The 21,646-nt window shown below is 46.9% G+C and overlaps 1 protein-coding gene across 3 annotated transcripts in view; it reads right to left on the bottom strand.

Moving 5' to 3' along the window:
• Window positions 1-4,240: 4,240 nt before the first annotated feature.
• akt3a (v-akt murine thymoma viral oncogene homolog 3a) overlaps window positions 4,241-21,646 on the bottom strand; it is a 42,045-nt gene continuing 24,639 nt past the window's right edge. Inside the window, exons 3-13 of one of the 3 annotated variants that reach the window (XM_080506991.1) lie at window positions 20,136-20,247; window positions 17,514-17,682; window positions 17,129-17,260; window positions 16,862-16,927; window positions 15,818-15,886; window positions 13,611-13,733; window positions 12,782-12,910; window positions 6,965-7,179; window positions 6,017-6,104; window positions 4,954-5,056; window positions 4,241-4,365 (exon numbers count right to left, since the gene is read on the bottom strand). In XM_080506991.1, coding sequence (XP_080363117.1) covers window positions 4,280-4,365; window positions 4,954-5,056; window positions 6,017-6,104; window positions 6,965-7,179; window positions 12,782-12,910; window positions 13,611-13,733; window positions 15,818-15,886; window positions 16,862-16,927; window positions 17,129-17,260; window positions 17,514-17,682; window positions 20,136-20,247 — 1,292 coding nt within the window. In that variant the 3' untranslated portion in view covers window positions 4,241-4,279. Of the gene's footprint in view, window positions 4,366-4,953; window positions 5,057-6,016; window positions 6,105-6,964; window positions 7,180-12,781; window positions 12,911-13,610; window positions 13,734-15,817; window positions 15,887-16,861; window positions 16,928-17,128; window positions 17,294-17,513; window positions 17,683-20,135; window positions 20,248-21,646 lie in introns of all 3 variants that reach the window. The other 2 variants (XM_080506990.1, XM_080506992.1) reach the window with 2 other exon arrangements.

Raw genomic sequence — 21,646 nt, 5'->3', positions numbered from 1 at the left:
CATCTGCGTTAAAGCGCCGTTTGTGATTTTCTGGTTTTTTGGCCGCCGCCGTCGGTTCATTAACAAACAGACGAGATCAGTACGGAGCAGCTGAGGTCTTTTGAAAGATTTTTTTTTTCCTTTACACATCCACTGGACTGGGATCTGTGACGGAGGTTCAGTACAAACAGCAGCGGCTCTCAAGAGGAACGTCGGTGACCCGCCGGCCGACGGCGCCGCACGTCCGACGAGTCGACGGGCGTCTTGAAACCAAAACTCCTTTAATGTCGCCGGTCGCATTTTAAAAACCGACCTCGGCCTCCGACTCCGACTCAGCTTCTGCTCGAACCCGAGTCCGGCGGCGGGAGTTCCAGACTCACCGGTGGAGAAACTTTTTTTTTTTTTTTTTTTTTAACAGAAGGAAGTGAGAAGCATCAGTGCAACGATTTCTCTCTCTCTCTTTTTTTTTTTTACAAACACCAATTCAGTTCAGATCGCAGCGACTTCATCCGGGTCGTGCCAACATGGAACATCACAACGTTTTATGTCGGGGAGGAAAATTCTTGTTTTCTTAATAAAAAAAACAACTAACCAACAAATCTTCCTTTAAAGCAGGGTTGAATCAGATTCCTCTGAGTCGTATAAAAAAAAAAAGTGATGTGTGTGTGAAAGTGCTGTGGCCAAAGCTACAAAGCGAGATTTCATGAACTCTGGTTTCTAATCATTTTGGCGTCTAGTTTTTTTTTTCCGCGCGCATACAGCGAGAACTCCTCAGACGCAGGCGGACCTGGGTCAAACCGAAGCTGAATACTTGGGTAGCATTTAGCTGCAGGCTGCCAGCTGGGGGGGGGGGGGGGGGGGGGGGGGGTGGGGGGGCATCTGGGCTCATTTTTGAACTATTCTACTGCTTTGGCTCAACGGATCACAGAGAAAAGTGTTTTCCAGAACAGTTCCGAGTGTCACTTTGACTCAGGACAGAGCGGCGCCGGACTCTTTTAACACTTTCCTGCCAGGAAAAGTCGCCGCTTTCCAAACGCATGTGCAACAATAAAGCGTGCGGACCGGAGAGCAGCGGAAAGAAAACAAAAACAAAAACAAAAACGTGTGGTAGAACAGAGATCTGTAAAGAAAAAGAGACATTCCTTTTTGAGAACAAAGTGGCGACAACATGACTCCTCCCCCTTTTACTGCCGAACATCACCACAAAATGACATCAAATAAATTAAACAGAAAATAAATTCAAGTTGTTGGTCAAAGAGAACATAAAACATTCAAATAAATAGTGGAACAGGCCTTCCTGTCATCGGCGCTCTGCAGCCCGTCGGACCTCAGACACCCACTTCCTTTAGACGGCGATGAAAAATGTCGTACGATGAGATTCGTTTGTTTTCGTGGTCGACGGTGGCAGTTTGAGTCGGTGGACTGCTTCTCTGGCGTCGTTCGTACCAGGATGACGACGGTTTTTTGGTTCTGAAACAGACGGACTGACGCAGCAGAACCAGAATCCCAAGCAATGAAACACAAACTTTGAGGCTGTTTTTTCTTTTTCTCTCTCTCAACATTTCAAACTTTCGTCGCTCAGCGTTCGCTTCTCCGACGTGGGAAAACCAAAACGCTGAAGAATCGCGACTCTGGTTTTCCCACTGACTCTTTGTGAAATCGTAAGGCTTAGCCGGCATTTGAAGACAGAGAAATCGAGGAGGAGGGGGGGGGTTGTTTTTTTTTAAAATCTTGTTGGTCAGACTGGAAGACATGACGGATGCATCAACCGCAAACAAAACAAAACAAAACAAACAAAGTCCAGACTGGAGAGGTGACGGCCGGCGTTGAAGGCAGCGGCGCTCGGGGGGGGGGGGGGGGGATTTGAAAAACGACACACGCAGAGAAAACAAGGCTTTGTGATCCAAACATCCAGGAAAACAGCGACTGAGCTCGCCGTCCAAACATCATCCCTCTCCTCCACAAACACTCCAGGGCTGAATTCCCTCCCTCCCTCCCTCCTTCCTTCCCTCCCTCCCTCCACGTCTTTACTTTCTTTTCTTTCTGCGCCACTTCCTCTTCCTTTCAGACTCGCACGCCCGCGGCATCGCGTCGCCGTCGCCACAGAGGACGGATTCCTACGCGGGAAAAAAAACGTTTCTTTATAGAGAAACTTAGATTCCCATATCCTTCCTTCCTTCCTCGACTCTGAGTATCTGACCACGCAACCCTTCACAGTAAAAGCCTGATCGCAAAAAAAAAAGAAAAGAAAAAAAAGATAGCTATGGAATGTGTAACAACGAAACATTGCCTGAAGTCTCTAAAAACACAGGAAGACGCGACGACGGCGTTTTTTTTAATTAAAAAAAATCTCCACGGCGACACGTTAAAGCGCGTTTTACCGCCGCCGCTCGTTTTTCCCGCCACACTTTGGTCGCCTGCCTTCAAAGTGTCCCGTCACCTCTCAGCCGTCACATTTTGGTCACAAAACACAGGAAAAAAACAAACAAACAAACAAACATTAGAAATAAACAATGGAGCAGGAAGGCGATCTGCGTTCCCTCCTACATTCTTCAGCCATTTTTGTTTCTCGAGGGGCGTTTCTCCCCCGCAGCCCTAACAAATTACAATATAGTTTTTTTTTTTTTCTAGAATAATGTAATAACAATAGAAAAAGTTAAATATAAAACCGATGAGTAGAACAATAAATAGAACATATATATATATTATAGCCATTTCTGTGATTCTTGTAAACTGATAGCTGTGGATGTACACGTCCTCGCCGGCTTCTTCTTTTTTTCTTTTTTTTTCCTTTTTCTTGAATCTTTTATAAGAATCTCACAGGAAACCAGAGATCCGCTGTGACCTCACTACTCACCGATAAGTCATAAATTATCACATTATAAACATTTTTTTATATCTTTCTTGGAGCTCTTCGGCGCTGCGATAACGATATGTCACAGTAAAGCTTTCCGTCGTCGAAACAAAAGTACCGTTTTGCTTTTTTTTTGTTCTCCCTTTTATGGAGCGAGCAAAAAAAAAAAAAAAAAAAAAAGTTTGGGACTCAAAACACTTTTTTTTTTTTTGGAAGGGGGGGAAATAAATATAAAAAAAACTAAACAAAGGAATGCATAAACGGGAAACATTCAAACCAGCGGTCGTCTTCTCATTTTCACCTCTCCGCGCTGCTTTAGTCGGTAAAGTGGTAAAGCTTGTGGGTTTGGGAGCTTTATTTCTTCTGAACTGCTGTGCTTTGAGGTGCGTCCTGGAACACAAATCCGTGAATGGACCTTCCACACACACACACACACACATACACACACGCACACACACACACTACCCTCAACCTACAGACTTGACGTACGTTAGCAGCTGTTCTGCAGCTTTAAAAGCAGAGATGTCAATACAAGGTGGTTGGATGTTTGTCGCTGGCGCCTGGATAATGATCAGCAGCATTTAGCTCCAAGTGTAGCACCGGATTTTTAGAAGTAGCAGTGGTGGTAGAACTAGGAGTAGGAGTAGTAGTAGTAGTAGTAGTACCTGTAATAAGTTGTGGTTATTAGTTGTAGAGTAGCAGCAACGGCGAGGATGACTTTGCACGGAGCAAAACCTGAGTGGAATCCCGCTCGACGACGTGAGGTGTGGCTGGATTCTGCCCGGCGACCACGACTACTCCCTCCGTCAGTCCCACCTTTGTTTTCGCTGAGGGTGTTGAAAGTCAGACCCCGAGTGTCTGTCTGTTTTCGCAAAAAAAAAAAAAAAAAAGCCTGAGATACAACCGGTTAATGGCAGTTTGAGTTTTAGACGACTTTACGACGCTGCATGTCCGTCGACACAGACACGAAGCCGCGGCGAGGAAAAAAAAAAAAAAACAACAACAAAAAAAAACCCCAAACCTTCCCCTTTTAAAAAGCAGCGATCGGCCGTCTCATCTGGCCGGACCGACACATGTCAAAGCACAGCAGGTCACCGGGTGGCGCTCCTTGTTTTAAAGGGTCGTTACAAAGCAGCTGATCGCGTCACAGTTCGGATCAGCTGCGCTCGTCTCGTATGATTGAAACCGGAATTTTCCCCCTAATAGGGTTCGCTTGTTTGTTTTTTGTTTAGTTTTTTTTTTTTTTTTTTTTGTAAGAAGGGATTCACCAAAAACACAAAGTAGGAAAGGCAGACTGGAGAGGTGAAAAGGAGAGAAGAAGAGTAGGAGAAGGGCAAAATCCTTCGTGTTGTGGTGGGGGGGTGGGGGGGGTGGAGGGGGGGTGGAGGTCTTTGTGGGTTCGGTCCTTTCTTTTCACGCTCGTGACCTCAGAGACCTCGGGACGCTTCATTCCCGGCCGCTGGCGGAGTACGAGAACTGCGGGAAGTGCGGCCGTCTCTCGTTGTCCAGGCAGTCCATCCCGTCCTCGTCGACTGGGAAAAGGAAAAAAATCAGAAATTCATTATTTGCAATCAGATGCGATTTTTTTCTCTCTCCAGCCGATAAACACATTCAAGTGAAAATCTCCTTAAAAAAAAACAAAAAAACGGTCGACTATCGCCTGAGAATATAATTAAACATTACAATGTGTTGTGTTATCGTGCGGCGGAATCAAACACAACATAATTCAATTAGCGGGTGTGTTTGTGATGCGCCAATCTCCTGCGAGCTAACCGACGTGTGACCTACAAAACAAGTGGAACCTCACATTAGCACACAGAGACGCGGCGGTTCCACTCATGCATAATTCAGTGGGGAACATTTTTTTTTTTTTTTTTTTTTGAAAAGCGGTATCTTTATCTGCGACGGCGGCGAGGGAGCCGCGTGTGGCCACAGGACAAACACAAAGATGCGTAAATCAACAAGACGTCTCGGCGGCTAATTGAAACGGGAACGTTTGGCGGATTCATCGGAGGAGACCAGACCGCCATTTGTAAAAACTTTCACCACCTGAACAAAATGGTTTTGAACATACGCGTGTGTGTGTGTGTGTGTGTGTGTGATAATAAAATGAACCTCACATTTCTCTGGCGGGGTGATGGTGATGGTCTGGGCCGTGAACTCCTCGTCGAAGTACCTGGTGTCCGTCTCCGACGTCACCTGAGGCTTGAAGGGCGGGACGAGCTGAGAGACGGGAGGGGGATTTTTAAATTTTTTTATTTATTTGTTTATTTGAGCGGTGTATATTCTGCTCAAAAGGAGTGGGGCTGAAGCAGGAAGCTTATGAGCGCCCGCCCCCAAAAAGTACATTCCACTCTAGTATAGAAAGAACAAAACATCAACAAAACATCAACAAACCTCCCACATTTCAAACGACCGTATCGACCAAACTTACAACACACACACTCACACACATGCACATATACGTTGATCCTACTTCTCGCCCTAATGCATTTCTTCTCTGTATATTTCAAAAATCTTTCTATTTATATTTGAACAGGTTGATGTTTGGACATCGTTTCAACTCCAATTTGTTCCACAATTGAACACCATGAACTGTCGGGCTAAAACTTTTCAGGGTTGTGTTTATGTTTCTGAGTCCTAAAGTTTAATTCCTCACGTATTTCATAACGACCAGTACGATCTTGGAACCTTCTTTGTAATTTGTCTTGGTAACAATCTGTAACTTGCTTTATATAACACCTGTACTGCTTGGAGCTCAACAATGTCACTGAACGTCATGATTTTTGATTTTAAAAATAATGAGTGTGTGTGGTCCAGAAACCCAACTTTATGAATTAATGGAATAGCTCTTTTTTGTAACATTACTATTGGTTTTACTGTGTTTGTATAAGTACTACCCCAAACCACAGTACAATAATATAAATGGGGCAAAATCACAGTATAAGGTGTGTGAAGCTGTGCAAAGGATCAGATTAGAGTTTCCGTTGGTGCCCCCCCCGATGTGTGTGTGCTCTCACCAGAGGGGACGGGGCAGCTGCGACGGCGTGACTTTTATAAGGCACGAAATGTTAGAAACTTGACGGTTCGCAAATTGAGGCACAGGTGGCCGAGGGGCGGCGAGGCTCGCAAAAAAAAAAAAAAGCGAGGTGGTTGGTTGTGGGGCGTCGCGTCGGGCCGTACCTTTTTATCGTAGACATCTTGCCAGTCGACGCCAGAGAAGAAGCTGTGTCTCATTATTTCTTTAGCGTCGTCTGGTCCTCCCCCGAGCCTGCGGACAAGGCAGAAATCGTCGTCCAACAGAACCCGACGTCACCCAGACAATTTTTGATTTGAATCAGCAAGTTGGAAAGAAAGTGAAGCTCAGACGGCAGCGTGTCGTTCTGTCTACTCAGTTTGTTTTATATGATTTCGATGGATTTTAGTGACCTCTGAACTACTAGTTTCCTCATATTGAGGTCCCAAAACTCAGCTGCTCGCTTTTTAACACTTCACCTCTCCTGTTCATTTTAAAAGTCCCATATTATGTAAAAAAATCACTTTATATGGTTTTCTAGCTGTAATATGAGGCTCCACAAGTTCTCTTTATATTAAGTACTAATAATTAATATAAAGTACAAATTTACTTAACAGAAAGTCAGTCATCTTCCTCACTTGCTCATACAGGTGAACCAGAGATTTTCCCTTCATGACATCACACAGGGAAACAACCACCACCCCGGTAGTGGACTCTTCTTCTCCAGTTGAGATCGGTCGATTTCTGAGATTTTTTTATTTTAATTTTATTTCATTCAATAATTGTTTAGTTCATGTATGTTTTTACTGTTTCTCAACTGTTTTTATGAGAAGATATACTGATATTTTTACCGATTAGTTTTTTTTTTTTTCTGCTTTTATTGACGTAAAGCACTTTGTCATCTTTATCTGCAAAAGGTGCTATAAAAATAAACTTTACTGACTTCCCACGGGTGGAAAAGGGTTTTTATGTTGCCGTTCGTTTTATTTTTTTTGATTTCTGGTCAGCAATCCCTCTCCTGCCACGGCGGAGTTTTGCGGGAACTTCTAGCTGGAACTGCCATCTGTGGATGGACCACGACCCGACGCTGTGAGGGTCCGAGCCTCGCCACGCACCGCTTGTTGGGGTCTTTGATGAGCAGGCCGGACAGCAGCGACTTGGCGTCGGCCGACAGCGTGCGCGGGAACTTGATGTCCTCCATGAGGATGAGCTCGAACAGCTTCTCGTGGTCCTGGTTGTAGAACGGCAGCCGGCCGCACATCATCTCGTACGTCACAACCCCCAAACCCCACCAGTCCACCGCCCGCCCGTAATCGTTGTCCTCCAGGACCTGAGGACACCAGAGGGACAGGAATGCACCAGTTCAGCTCTTTTTTGAAATGGGACCATTTGTTTTATTAGGCATCTGCGTCTATTCTGAATTTCTTTTATTGGACTAAAAAAAGAAAAAGAAAAAAAAAACACACACACACACACACAGTGCCCGAGGTACTTGGGAGACGAGACAGACGAGGGAGGAGAGGCTGAAATGGACAGTCAATATGTCGCCGTGCTTGAGGCGCGAATAAAACGGTAAAAGTTGCAGAAGTGGCTGCGCAGATGAGAAGGGTTAAGGTGTAGTTTGTACAGACACACAGAGGCAAACATCACGGGATGGCAGGCCTTCAGAGGCCCCTGTTACAGTAAGGAAGTCAGAGAGTTGGCGTGGCCCACCAGATGCCCCCCCCACCCCCCCTAGGACGCTGCCAGCTCTGCCTGGCACACAGAGTCTCTCCTGGCAGCGACAGACAGGAACGTCCCTGGATGGAAAAGGCAGGAACGGCCCACATCCTGGGTCAGGGCCAGTCCAGCCTCCATGGTGGGGAGCACAGGTAGCGGCTGTACCGCGAGCTGCTGTGGTGTGTGTGTGTGTGTGTGTGTGTGTGTGTGTGTGTGTGTGTGTGTGTGTGTGTGTGTTAAAGACGGCGTGCTGTGTCGCGAGTGACTTCTGTATCAAAGTCTCGTGTCTGGGCTGCTTTCCTAGTTCTTCTTCTTCTTCTTCTTCTCTTCCCTGCCTTTTGCAACATTCCTTTCCATCCTGCCTCCTCCATCCTCTAATCACGCGTTCCCTCGCTCGCTCGCTCCCTCTCGTTTCATCCTCTCGCCTGCACATTCGCTCACCTCTGGAAGAGGAGAGGTAGAAGTCAAGGAGGAGGCAGACGCGGCATAAGAGGGATTTCAGGTGCTGCGGAGGCCCTCGTTAACATAATAAGCTTATTAACATGGTGTGTGAGAGAGAGAGAGAGAGAGAGCTAGAGAGAGAGAGAGACTGACAGACAGACAGAGCTGGAGAGCTGCCAGAACAGCATATGTTCTCCATCTCGCCAATAATAATAACGTCTCACTCAGTGTTAATAATGGACCGGTCAGGGTGGACGACAACAGACACACTCGATGCAGGAGTACGAACGTGCGGCGACGACAAACCTGTTTGCAACACAACGGCTCGAAATGACACGACAACAGTCGCACGGCGAACGTCATAATTTGAGATTTGAAAAACCTCGCGCACGCTCAATTAATGCCAGCCTTTCAGCAGCAGCTGTGTGACAGATGCAGGCAGGGCCGGTGTCGCGAGTACATAAAGAGCCGAGAACGAAGAGGACAAACGCTCAATTGTTCCAAATACTGCGCAAAACACTGAAATGTAATATTTCTAAAAAAGCTGCACCCCCCCCCCCAAAAAAAAAAAAATTTGTAAGTGGTTTGAATTAGTAAAAGTTTTAATTTGAACTGATTATTTTACCGAGATGATCAGGATTTAAAATAATAGTATGAGCTTTGCAAAAACACCTCAAACTCGTCAACTGGGATCCATTGTTTTTAGACCCATCTACAATATTACCAGATAAGCGATTCATGATATTTAAAAACCCAAACGTATAAAAAATACAGTTTGTCACCCTGGCAATTGGTACTCGTTTGAGTTCATTTCCCCAAAAAAAGACCTTCTTTCAAAGTCATTGTTAAGGTTTTCGGAATTCTTCCGCCTTTAAAAAGCCACGCGGCGAGTTTAAAGTGACGGCGGCATCCCGACGTGTTGCTGCACAGGTAGGGCAGAAAACAGGCTTACTTCCCTACGTCCCACTTTGGCGGCTTCTTCCCAGAACCCAGACTCGGGTTCAGACGAGGCCCCGACGTCGCCGCGCAAGAAAAGACAACCCAACAGCTGCCTGCGACTTTCCACAGCAGCTCAGTACCACAGAAAGCCGGTCATCAACTGACTGAGCTCGCACACTTGACACTAAACTGCTAATGATGCGGGCGGCTGCCTCGGCGTGTGCGAGCCGACGTGTACGTGGAAGTGAAATAAGAGAGCTGTGAGTGCTATTTTATGTGCGAATGTGTGTTTGTGTGAGAATTAAGCTGGTCACCCAGTTGGCAGCTGCAGTGAGGAGCCGGGGGAAAACGAAGCAAGCCGCCAGCTCCAGATATACTATTGACTGGTACGGCTGGAGGGATAACACTGGCTTAGACTGCTGGGAGACTGTCAGACACACACACACACATACAAGCAGATGGAATATTTATCCGCCCTCATCAAATTCATAAAGTTTTTGAGAGTGAGGCAAAGTAGATGTTTGGTGTTTGTTTCAGTCCCCGTAGCTCGAGGAGGAACACGCGTGCGGCGAGAGGTTTATGAAATTCAGAGCAGCTCAACGAGGCCGTTTTAAATGCTGATCTACAGAGCCGTGCACCGAGCGGAATCTTTGGATAAGAAAGGTACAGAAATGTATACAAGTCAAGCTGTCCAGTGTGTGTGTGTGTGTGTGTGTGTGTGTGTGTGTGTGTGTGTGTGTGTGTGTGTGTGTGTGTGTGTGTGTGTGTGTCCTGGGACCAAAAGAAAGTGGTGGCAGCTCGGTTGCAAGCAGGGAGCAGATTAATCCACACAGAGCCAGAATGTTGCCCCACAGCCCAAGGCATGGAGGCATTGGAGTGTGTGCATGTGTGTGTGTGTGTGTGTGTGTGTGTACAGTATGTGTGGTTATGTGTGTATAATTTAGAGAAAGGCAGGACAAATAAATAGGACAAGGCAGAGGGAGCAACAAATGAGATAAATCAGCAGGAGAGTCGAGGAGATGGAGGGACGAGGGAGCAGAGGAAGAGGAGGAGGAGGAGGAAGAGGAGGAGGTGGTGATGAGAAGCAGCAGTGAGGAAGAAGGTCTTGTCCTGTCATGGTCCCTGATGGGGCGGCCATGTGGCAGAGAGCTGCTGCTGCTCGCGGGACGGCGGCTTTGGCAACATGTACAGGACGAGACGGGACGGGCACACACAGCCTGTGGTCATACCAGCAGGGGGAACACACACACACACGAACACACGAACACACACACGAACACACACACGAACACACACACACCTCGTATACTGTGAACATACAATCCCATATTGTTGGCGTCAAACAAAAACCTTCTCATTTCCAAACTTGTGCTGACAACGTGCAAACATTTAGATCTTTTTTTTTTTTTTGGTCGTTTTTGTTTTTTTGTTTTTACCAACAGCTGACTGCGCTGATATGTTTGTGAAACATTGGCAATTTAGAAAAATGTTCAACATATACAGCGTGCAAACCAAATCAAAACAAAGACATACAAATGGATGGAAAAAGGCCAAATCCGTCGCCTTTAACACTTTCAAATTTGCCACAAATAAATGTGTCAAACACAGAGAATAAAAAAAAAAAAAGAGAGAGAGAAAATAGAGAAAAACACTCCATGTGTTCTTTCTGATCCTCTTCCATCCCTTTGCAGGAACCTTACACTGCGCATTGTTCATTACACTCACAGCAATATCTTTTTAAAAAAAATATTATTTATCAATTTATTTTACTACCCCTGAAACAAACAATAACACTTCAATCTCCTGCTTTTACAAGTCGGGCTGAAGAATTATTCACTTTGCAGTGTTGCGTTACTGAACCATCGATGTGTGAGTTCCTCCCGGCAGACACAAGCCCTCTTTATTCATTTGTCATCTGCCCTTTTCACTGACGGCAAACACAGGAACTGTCAGAATTTCACTCCTGTAACCCTGAAATATTTTCTCTCCCTTCTCATCTTCCTCTCTCCTCAACCCCCCCCCCACCCACCCCCACCCCTCCACCCCCCCTTTTCTCTTTTTAATCCCGGCTACTTTGCATCTCTGTAACTTGGCTCCGAGCAAACTGTGTTATTTTTACACGCGGGCGGGCGAGCAGAGCGTGCGGGCGGGCGAGTGGCGGCGGCGGCGGTGTAGATTTCCAGGTTTTTTCCGAGCACCTTCCTCCAACCTCGCCCATCTGCCGCCATCTGCCTCGCTTTAGCCCGCACTTTCTACTGCAATCACACACACACACACACACACACACACACACACACGCCGCGCACACACATAGATGCGCACAGACGCACATCCTGTGAAAAATAACCAACAGCCTCCAATCAGCTTTTGGCACGCAAAGGAAGGGACTCTTTAAAAAAAAAAAAAAAGCAGCAGCACAAAATGCTGCGCCAAATTGTCCTCCATACTTTTTTTTGAGTGGGATATACACTGTGCCTCTTCCCCTCCTGCCTTCGCCGCCGCCGCTCCGTCTCCACCACCCACAGCCGTGCGACGAATCTCGCCAGTTTGATCCGCTTGGCCTCGGAGCGAGGCGGCGCCGGCGACTGGACAGAGGACGGCCGCGGGAAAAGCGGCGTGTCGACGCGTGCGTGTGTGTGTGTGTGTGTGTGTGTGTGTGTGTGTGTGTGTGTGTGTGTGTGTGTGTGTGTGTGTGTGACCTCCCGAAAGACCGAACCGACACCCCGATTCACACGCAGAAACTGCATATTTACTGTTCACCCTGATATTATGGAAATGCTTTTGCCTGTGAAATCTGCATATGAAAACGCACACGCGGCGAACTCCAACTGCAAGGAGGCTTCAGACGTTCGCACACAAAAAAAAAAAATGCGGTGTTGCTAAATGGGCAGGGCCTTGTGAGCGACTCCCCGGCTTCTGACTTCATGTGTGTGTGTGTGTGTGTGTGTGGAACTACCCAGCGTACGTCCCATTTATCAAAAGATTCAGTAATATTCCCGGTAGTTGAATTAATCATCCGGGGGGCAGTTGTTAGACAAACAGGCACTGTGTGTTGAGACAATGCGAGTCCCACGGTTCACGGGGGACGTCCTGGTGAAACCCTGAGCGCTGCACAAACGCTGCCTAATGGACGGGCCCTCCTGTGGACGCCGCAGATGCTTTTATGTACTACAAGGCCTCCGTCAATCTGCTCGCTTTGCACAATGTTGCCACACAATCGGGGAGATTTTTTTTGTCATTGGCTAGGTAATTTAGGAAGATTTGTGTGTGTGTGTGTGTGTGTGTGTGTGTGTGTGTGTGTGTGTGTGTGTGTGTGTGTGTGTGTGTGTGTGTGTGTGTGTGTGTGTGTGTGTGTGTGTGTGTGTGTGTGTGTGTGTGTGTGTGTGTGTGTGTGTGTGTGTGTGTGTGTGTGTGTGTGTGTGTGTGTGTGTGTGTGTGTGTGTGTGGATGAGGTCCCCAAATATCTCGCCACATTGGAGGATTTCATAATGCCGTCACAATGTTAGCACTGAGCATGTCGTTCTGAAAGCAGATTCATGGGGAGGCTATAGCTGTTCATACAACACAAGTACTATATCATATCAACAATCTGTATTTGTGAACAGATTGTCAAATGCGTCTTTATTCAACTTGTTTAAACATATGTTGTTTTTTTTGATAATTTGCATTACGGCGCACTGATAAAACCTTAAAAAAAAAAAGAAAAGAAGAGGAGCTGAAATATCAGCCGTGACGTTAGCGTGGCAGTAGTTTAGGTCACGGCATTTCAAGACGATGACTTCCAGAAGAAAAGGAGTGTTTCCAGAGAGAGACACCGGGACAAGAGGAGTTACCTCAGGCGCCAGGTACTCCGGTGTGCCACAGAAGGTCTTCATGGTGGCGGCGTCGGTGATGCCTTCCTTACACAGTCCAAAGTCTGTGATCTTGATGTGGCCGTCTTTATCCAGCATCAAGTTTTCCAGCTGAAAGAGAAACGCCGTCACCGCTTGTGACTGACAATCAAGACAAATGATCTACACTGTACAGTTAACTGTTTAAAAAAAGAAAAACTACTTGGGATCACAGTGGAGGCAAGTTCGGAGAGAGAGAGAGCGAGCGGCGGCCATATTGTACGGCCCCCGCCACACGCAGACACACAAACTGAGCAGTGGAGGGAAATAAACTTCAGGCATGTAAGCGGAGCCACTCAACCTTTTAATTTTAATGGCTGAAGTGTTTTTCCCTCACTCTGTCGGCTTTTTTTTTTTTTCTTCTTCCCCCCCTTGCTTTTGTTTTCTTGGCGGCGGCGGCGAGCGGGGCCAGGGCCAAGGCTGCCAGGCAGACACTCAGACAAAACCCAGCTACCTCTCGTTGCCTCTGTGGCATCAACACCTCCCCGCATCATCCCTCGCTCTTCCCCCGCGTGCCTCCACCTCCTGCCATTCTTTACTGCTTCATGTCTGCGTGAGCTCGTCCCTGTCCCTCTCTTTAATTACCACACATCCTGAGCCTCTCATCTCCTCCTGGAGGAGGAAGACAAACAAATTGTGGAACACACACAACTGGTGGTGGTGGTGGTGGTGGTGGTGGGGAAACATTTGAGTTTTCTCTCAAATATCTGATCAGTCTCATCCATGACCCCCCCCCCCCACAGCCAGCTTTTTCCCTCCGTTTCCTGTTTACCTTGAGGTCCCGGTACACGATCTTGGCCGAGTGCAGGTAGTCGAGAGCCGAGACAATCTCTGCACCGTAGAAGCGCGTGCGCTCCTCTGAGAACACCCGCTCTCTGGACAAATGGAAAAACAGCTGCGGGAAACGGAGGGAGGACGAGAGAGGAAGAGAGTGTAAGAGATAGGGCGGGGGGGGGGAGAGAGAGAGAGAGAGAGAGAGAGAGAGAGAGAGAGAGAAGGGGAAGAGACAGCAGGGACGGCACAGCAATAATTACTGATTTATTGGAGGAAATTAGCACAACACAAACTGGCTGCCCGCACCATATTGAGATGATAGATAGTGGAAGGGAGGGTGAGTTGGGGGGGGGGGGGGAGTATGAGCGCGAGGGGTGCATGTGGAGTGGGGCTGCACTCGGGAGGGGGCGGCGCCTCGGAGGAGGGTTGGTGGAGGCGCTCGGCAGCTGGCGCCTCATCTCGCTGCCTCTCTTCTCCACACACGCACACGCGCACACGCACACACGCGCACACGCGCGCACACACACACACACACACACACACACACACACACACACACACACACACACACACACACACACACACACACACACACACACACACACACACACACACACACACACACACACACCTCTTCCCCGTTACCCTCTGGGCGAGATTGGCACGGCGCTGGCGTGGAGTTTGGCGACGGGGGCCAAATCAAGGGTTTAATCAATACACCAGTCTAGTTAAAGACAGGCCGACCGCCGCCGCCGCCACCACTGCCGCCAACGCCGCTGCCAACATCCCCCCCCCACCCTCCTCCAACTTTCCTCCAGCGCAACACTCATTAAAGGCCTAACGGGCCTTTGCCCCTTGAGCCCGTCTTCATTTTACTCCATTCTTATTTTCGAGGCCGACGTTGTTGCCAACAACCTGGTCTTATCCCCCCGGGTGGCCGCCTGCTTCACCTCTGCCTCTCTTTTTTTTTTTATCTCTCACCCCACTCGTCCCCTTCCTCCTCCACTTGCTCACTTTCTCTCCTCGCCGTCAGCTGTCAAGTCGCCGCCGCCGCATGGCGACACACGTGTGCACCGCGACGCCGCCGATCCCGCCGCGCCGTACCAGTCAAAAGTCGTACAAACTACCCACGAGGCCAAGGGGCGCAACATCTCCCCATTAATTGTGCAGGGAAGTTTGCATATGGCCACTGGAGTGATGCTCACGGACCACCTTGCTCAAACGGTGGTCTGTGTGTGTGTGTGTGTGTGTGTGTGTGTGTGTGTGTGTACACACACACGGAGAGTGAGAGGGGGCAACACGACAGGTGGGCCTTCATCAGTGTACTGGCAGCTGTGGCAGGTTTGTAATGGGTTGTGCTGGTTTCATGTGTGTGTGTCTGGTAGGTTTGATGGCAATTTGTCCATTGAGGTAAATTTTACTCTGTGAGAGAGAGAGAGAGAGAGCGAGGGCCTGGCGCTGGCTGAACTACCTAACGAACAGGGAGGGGAGCAGGTGACAGTTACACTAAGGGAATGAAGCAAGATTGCAAAAAAAAAATGTCCCGATTAAAAAATCGGAGAAATGGAAAAGTGGGGGAATCCAAACTCATTTTCGTCTCCGACTGTCATTCTGGCTGTATCTGGCCCAAAGGTGTGTTCATAAATAGACGCGAGCAAGAGAGACGTGGGACCGAGAAGAGAGACGAGGAGGCAAAGCGAGGGGCCAGTTGGTTGGCAAATTAACTGCGAGAAGCCAATCCAACAGTTAAACTGTTACCACGACTTCAATCTTTACATATTTGAAACGGATCTCTGCTGCGGCGGCCGATCGCTGCGACATCTCCCCATTTAATGTGTCCGTTTTTATCTGCAGGACGTTTATAAAAGCAGACAACACATTCTTAAGCAGCCAAAAGTACTTTAATATGATTTAACACCTGAAAAGTAATCGATTATTAATTGAAAACACCTTCAAAAGGAATAAAGGGAGTATTTTACCCTCAATAATTCGGAGATTAAGCGAACGTATCGGTTCACCTGCTGCTAAGATGTCGCGAGTCGACTTGGAGACAGTTGACAGTGAGGATGTGTGGAGTTTGTAATCGCCGTCAGTTATTGTGGTGGAGTTGTGGTTTAACTGAAGGTTTAAAGTAAAAACACAGAGCGGGACAACCACGATAAAAGAGAGAGTGTGTGTGTGTGTGTGTGTGTGTGTGTGTCTCACCTCTCCTCCATTCACGTACTCCATAACAAAACAGAGGCGGTCTTTAGTCTGGAATGAATACTTCAGCGACTGAAACGAGAAGCCGGACACATACAATTTACATAACTGACTTTGTTTATGTGTGTGTATCCCAAACACACTGTCAATTAGCAAACTGTTCCGCCCAGTCCATCATCCGACATACAGCCCCGTGTTTACTCTCCGCCCTTTTCCTTTTTAAAATCGAGTCTTAGAGTGGACGACTGACCCAAACTCGCCTCATCGCTCATCGGATTAAAACAGGCCCGTGGACAGAAAAAACAAACAAAAAAAACAACAACTTTCAGATTTTTAGAACGTCACGACCACATGATCGAGGGAAAACTTGAAAAAGCAAATAGTAGTATTATTTTTCGAATTTGCCAAACAATTATGGATTCATCCGCTATATGCACTCCCTATACGGGGAACGGGGAAGTGACAAAGCCAACGATTTGGCGCACAGCAGGGAGCCCCGGTCCCATTCTGTCTAGAACAGCAGGAGCAACACAACATGATCATTCCCAGCTTCAAAACTGTTTATGTCTGTATTTGCTTATTCAAAGCGAGTGTGTGCGCGTCTCCGCGAGTGTTTAGTAGGTGTAAGTGAATGTGTTTTCTTCTGTGGGAGAAAAGCTGCTAAACAAAAGAACAGTTGGCCCGAGTCGCTTTGTGGCTGCAGGTGTGATGGGGGTAAACGCAGACGTGAACTGTAATTGCGCTCTCTGTAGTGTGTGTGTGTGTGTGTGTTTCCAAGGCGTATGCGAGAAATAAGCGGCATCAAAGGCGTGCATCTGTACATCAAAGCTAACAGATGCAGTTGTTAAAGTACAACTATTTGTGTGTATGGATCTTAATTAGACTCAAGAGACTCAGGTATGTATAAGATCAATATGTTGTCTGTGGCTGTGTGTGTATGTAACATGTGCTCTTACAGATGTCAGGACATTTTCCATTCACACACACACACACATATATATGTATACATTTCTATAAAGTGCAGTTTAGTAAATCCGAGGGACTTACGGTGAGAAAAGGGTGTCTGGTGTTTTTCAGTACTCTGCTCTCTGTGAGTGTGTGAGCCACTTCATCCTGCACAGACAGTTTGATTAAAAAAAAATTATAATAAAAAATTGCATTTTAATCTCGCCACTAAACAATAAGCATTAGCATAACAGGATAAAAAAAAAAATGAATACATCTTTTTTTTTTTTTATCCCACTATAAATTATTTTATTAATGCCGTCTTTTAAGAACATTTATACAGAAAACTATAGTCAATTTCATACAAACCTTTGCTATGATGACTTCTTTTTTGAGGATTTTCATGGCATAGTATTTCCCGCTGGCCTTTTCCCGAACAAGAATCACTTTACCAAAGGTTCCTTTTCCCAGCAGCTTCAAGTAATCAAAGTCACTCATAGTCTGGAGAAGAAAGAAGAACCAACGTGAACCGACCTGGACAAAACAGACAAGTGATTTTCGACCAGGCGATCTTAGAGATGGTTCAAATGTATGGAAATCCACCGCAATGGTTTTAATGTCAAACACAAAACCCGAGTTGCTTAAGAATTTATGAGCGACAAACCTTTTTTTTTTCAACAAAACATGTTCCGGTTTCTTCTAAATTGGAGGAGCCGGAGGCCATGAACAGTTCCCACCATGTAAGCGTCCACACTGGGTGCCGGTGTATACGGACTACCTTGCGTTTGTGGTGCGTGGTGGAGATGTCCATCTCCTCCTCGACCATGTTGTCGATGTTGGACGTGGGGCTGCACTGGATCCTCTCTTCCTCTTGCCTCTGCAGCTTGTCAGCCACCATCTGAATGGCCTCCGTCCACTCATCTCTGGGATCACAGTCAGACGTCACTCAGGTCATACTTGTTCAATCGCCGTCCAACAATTTCCACTTCAACTCAATATTATTCTGACGTCGCCAAAACTCAGGTACCATAATATTACATCATCGGAGCGTGTATCTAGCCACTGATGGGAGAGCATGGCGCATACATGAGTCGCGGAACAATACGTTTACACAGGTGGAAGATATAACACTGGTCCTACTTTCAGATGGGGACGGCTGCTGCATTTAGTCAAGCAGGTTTTTGAAGGCGCCAAAGTGTTTTTCAATTAACATAAACACCTTATTTGTTCAACAGAGAGGAAACATGGTCAACTGGAGAGTCAACCAAATGAGCAATGATCAGAGAGCAGAACTAATGCCTGCCAGTCTGTGTGTGTGTGTGTGTGTGTGTGTGTGTGTGTGTGTGTGTGTGTGTGTGTGTGTGTGTGTGTGTGTGTGTGTGTGTGTGTGTGTGTGTGTGTGTGTGTGTGTGTGTGTGTGTGTGTGTGTGTGTGTGTGTGTGTGTGGAATGCACAAATACACAACAATGCATTAGAGGGAACAGTATATTGTTGTTTGCTAACATTGTTCCTCCCCATTGACTTTCCATTAGCACTGTTGTTCAACATCTGTTGAGGGAAAGTGTGTGTGTGTGTGTGTGTGGGGGGGGGGGGGGGGGGGGCGGCATCATCTGTAGCAGCAGGCCATGCATCAACATGCATCAACTGTATTTAATAATGATAAATATAATGGTCCATAAACCCCCTCCTTCTGCTCTGATGGAGAGAAGAGAAGAGAAGAGAAGAGAAGAGAAGAGAAGAGAAGAGAAGAGAAGAGAAGAGAAGAGAAGAGAAGAGAAGAGAAGAGAAGAGAAGAGAAGAGAAGAGAAGAGAAGAGAAGAGAAGAGAAGAGAAGAGAAGAGGAATGTAAATGTAGGTTTTGAAATTGATATTTAAACCTGAAAGGAAACGCTAAAAGTGTTTCCAGGACACTGAACCTGGTTCAGAACATTTCTCCGAAGAAGTTTTCCCCCCCTTGATCTCCACTCAAACAGCGGTAATCCGGCGCCACATGCGGGGGTTACATGTTCACGGGAAACACGGCGGCGCCCAAACCGAGGTGAACCAAAGACGACATTCAAATATTTGGAAATCCTTTGGACTCCGGAGGAGCAAATCTGGATTTACCGGAGTGCTCCTTCAAAGCGCACAGTAAACGGCGCGGAGATCATAATAATGAAACCGGTTTGACTTTTTGAAAGATCACCTCCGTGTCTTTTGTTTTGCTTAGCGTTAGACGCCCATATGTTTCCTGGTGGGCTCTTCGGGGAACATTCATCTGAACCTAAACAGAGCTGTGTGTTTTTTAAAGATCTGAATCCCCTTTCTTCTGCAAAGGCTTCTGAGCGTACCCTACACACTCCAAAAACAAGGGCAAACTGGCGTTCAGACTTCCTCTACGGCGGTGGAGCGCTCAATTGGTGCTGCCGATAAATGTGTGTGTACAAAGAGCGACGCGAAACGCAATGGGAACTCTCTCAAGGTCAGGCGGCAGATAAATGCTCTTTCTCGGTGAGAGTGTTTTTTTTGTATAATGAGGGTTTTTTTTTTTGCTAATGAGAGATAATGGGCCTGCCTACAGTCGGGCACGGTGCCAACACTGTGCCACCCTCGCCGCTCACTGCTGGGGCTGTGGTACCTGGAGCCCTGCCAGCGCCGGTACAGTACAACGGATACAGTAACACACAAACACACAGATGCACGGGCCAGTTGTGGAACTTCTTTCAAACTTCCATTGATGCACAAATCCTGTGCGCGCGCGGGCTTTTTACGACGCGCCGTAAACACATCTGGCCCTCATAACTGCCACTAAAACTCGCGTGGCGTGAACTTGAAATTCTAAAACTCGTCAATACAGGAGTAGTAGTTTTATGGTAACTCTCGAGATGTTCATTTGATTATCTACCGGCAGAAAGTATTACAAAAGCAACATATAACAGAGACAAAGTTGGACAGACAGCTGCATCCCACACACACGCACACAAACACGCGCAAAACTCAAAAGGATGCACAGAAGCATCTGTGGTCTTCTGGGCAAAGCTGTTCATTTTCTGGAGATAAACACCTCAGCTCCTCAGAAAGGAACTGAGCAGCTGGAGAATTTATGCCAACGCTACTTGAAAGGTCTCCTTTCCACTCTGTCTCTCTCACCCTCTTCTCTTCTCTCCAACAGACACCCAAAAAAAATTAAAATAAAACCCCCAACAAAAAACAAACTCTACAACGACAACAATCCCTATACACAACTCTGCCCTTGATGATACCGACACACAATCAACCTACAGTCAATCGATGGTATTTCTGTCACTTCACATATCGTGTTGGGAGGCGTGTTGTTTTTCAGGAGCTCCGGATCGGAGGAATAAAACCCGGGTGGGGGGGTGAAAAGTGAGCAGACCTCTCATCAGGCGAGTCCACGTGGAAGGTTCTCTCGATGACGGTGGTCCACTGTAAGCAGCGAATGATGAAGGTGTTGGGCTTCGGCCTCTCCGTCTTCATCAGCTGACATTCTAAAAACAAGCAGCGACGCACACGTAAGAGCAAAAGCAAACAGAACGTAGACGAGCTAAAAAAAACGGGATCTTCAAACCGAGTGGCTGCGGCTCTCGTTCAGTACAGTGAAAGTAAATGTTTTATCAGTATCAGTCGGGATCAGAATCACCAGAATAGGATCTTTTTTCCAAACGTAAATCCCGTCCTGCTCTTGATTTGCTACATCTGATAAGGTGGTAATTTTGTTTTGATTTTCTGTAGCATAATGTGTCTCATGTAGGCTTTTCAATCAACCGTGTCATTATCATTATTATTATTGCAGCTTGTGCACTAGAAATATACATTTTACTGGCAAAAGTACAATCGTTTGCTTTCATGCGTTGATACTGTGGTACAGACATACATCCACCAGTATAGGTAAGTAACTTTCATACAGCAACTTGGTTTTTCCTGTGATTTATAAAAAAAAAAAAAAGGTATCTGCATAGAACAATGAAACAAGCTGCCCTTAATGTTATCGTAATGAGACTGTGAAGTCAATAGTTTGTTAGTTTAAAAATGTGCAATATTTTCTGGCACCGATGAGTTAAAAAAAAACCAAAAAAAACAAAACTGTACTTTCTGTGCCAAAGGTTATTACGTGTTGCATCCGGTGCAACCCGAAGAGACACATTTCTAGGCTAATGGGCAATACAGTAGGCCATTATTACACAAATGTATAATACGGTACACAGGCGCAGAAACGAGTGCACACATGGCCAGATGGGGGAGTGAGCTCGCTGTGGGGAAACGCGGCATCTCCATTGTCCCCCTCAGCAGTTTCTGCAGCTATCAGGGACCGGAGCTGGTGGAGAACAGCATAACGATCCGTCTCCCCATCCTCGCCCGTCTCACTTCCCCCTTCCTCCGGCGACTTTCAGTTTAAGTGTGGCACGGCACAGCTTGTCGCCGCGCCGCCTAAATATAGTCGGGAAGGTTAATGACGACGGTGCTCGGGGGTCAGACGCGCCTCAACGTAAACGCGCACACAAAAGAAGTTACTACCTTGACTCGTGAGCGCGGCCTGCTGCGCTGCCAGAAAAACAAGGTCACGCTATGGTCACACACACACACACATACATACATACACGCGCACACACACACACACACACACACACACACACACACACACACACACACACACACACACACACACACACACACACACACACACACACACACACACACACACACACACACACACACACACACACACACACACACAAAGTTGGAATGTTGTTTGCCACAGCAGGCAATTGTGAAATCTATGTAGCAGTTTAGTGGGTGGAGCTGAGTGCACACATCAGTGAGTGTGTGTGTATATAAATGCGTGTGTGTGTGTGTGTGTGTATGTGTGTGAGCGACAAGCTTGTATGT

The sequence above is a fragment of the Blennius ocellaris genome (assembly GCF_963422515.1).
Source record: "Blennius ocellaris genome assembly, chromosome: 13".
NCBI lineage: Eukaryota > Metazoa > Chordata > Actinopteri > Blenniiformes > Blenniidae > Blennius > Blennius ocellaris.
The sequence above is the reverse complement of the archived record's forward strand: the minus strand, read 5'-3'. Positions and strand labels throughout refer to the sequence as shown.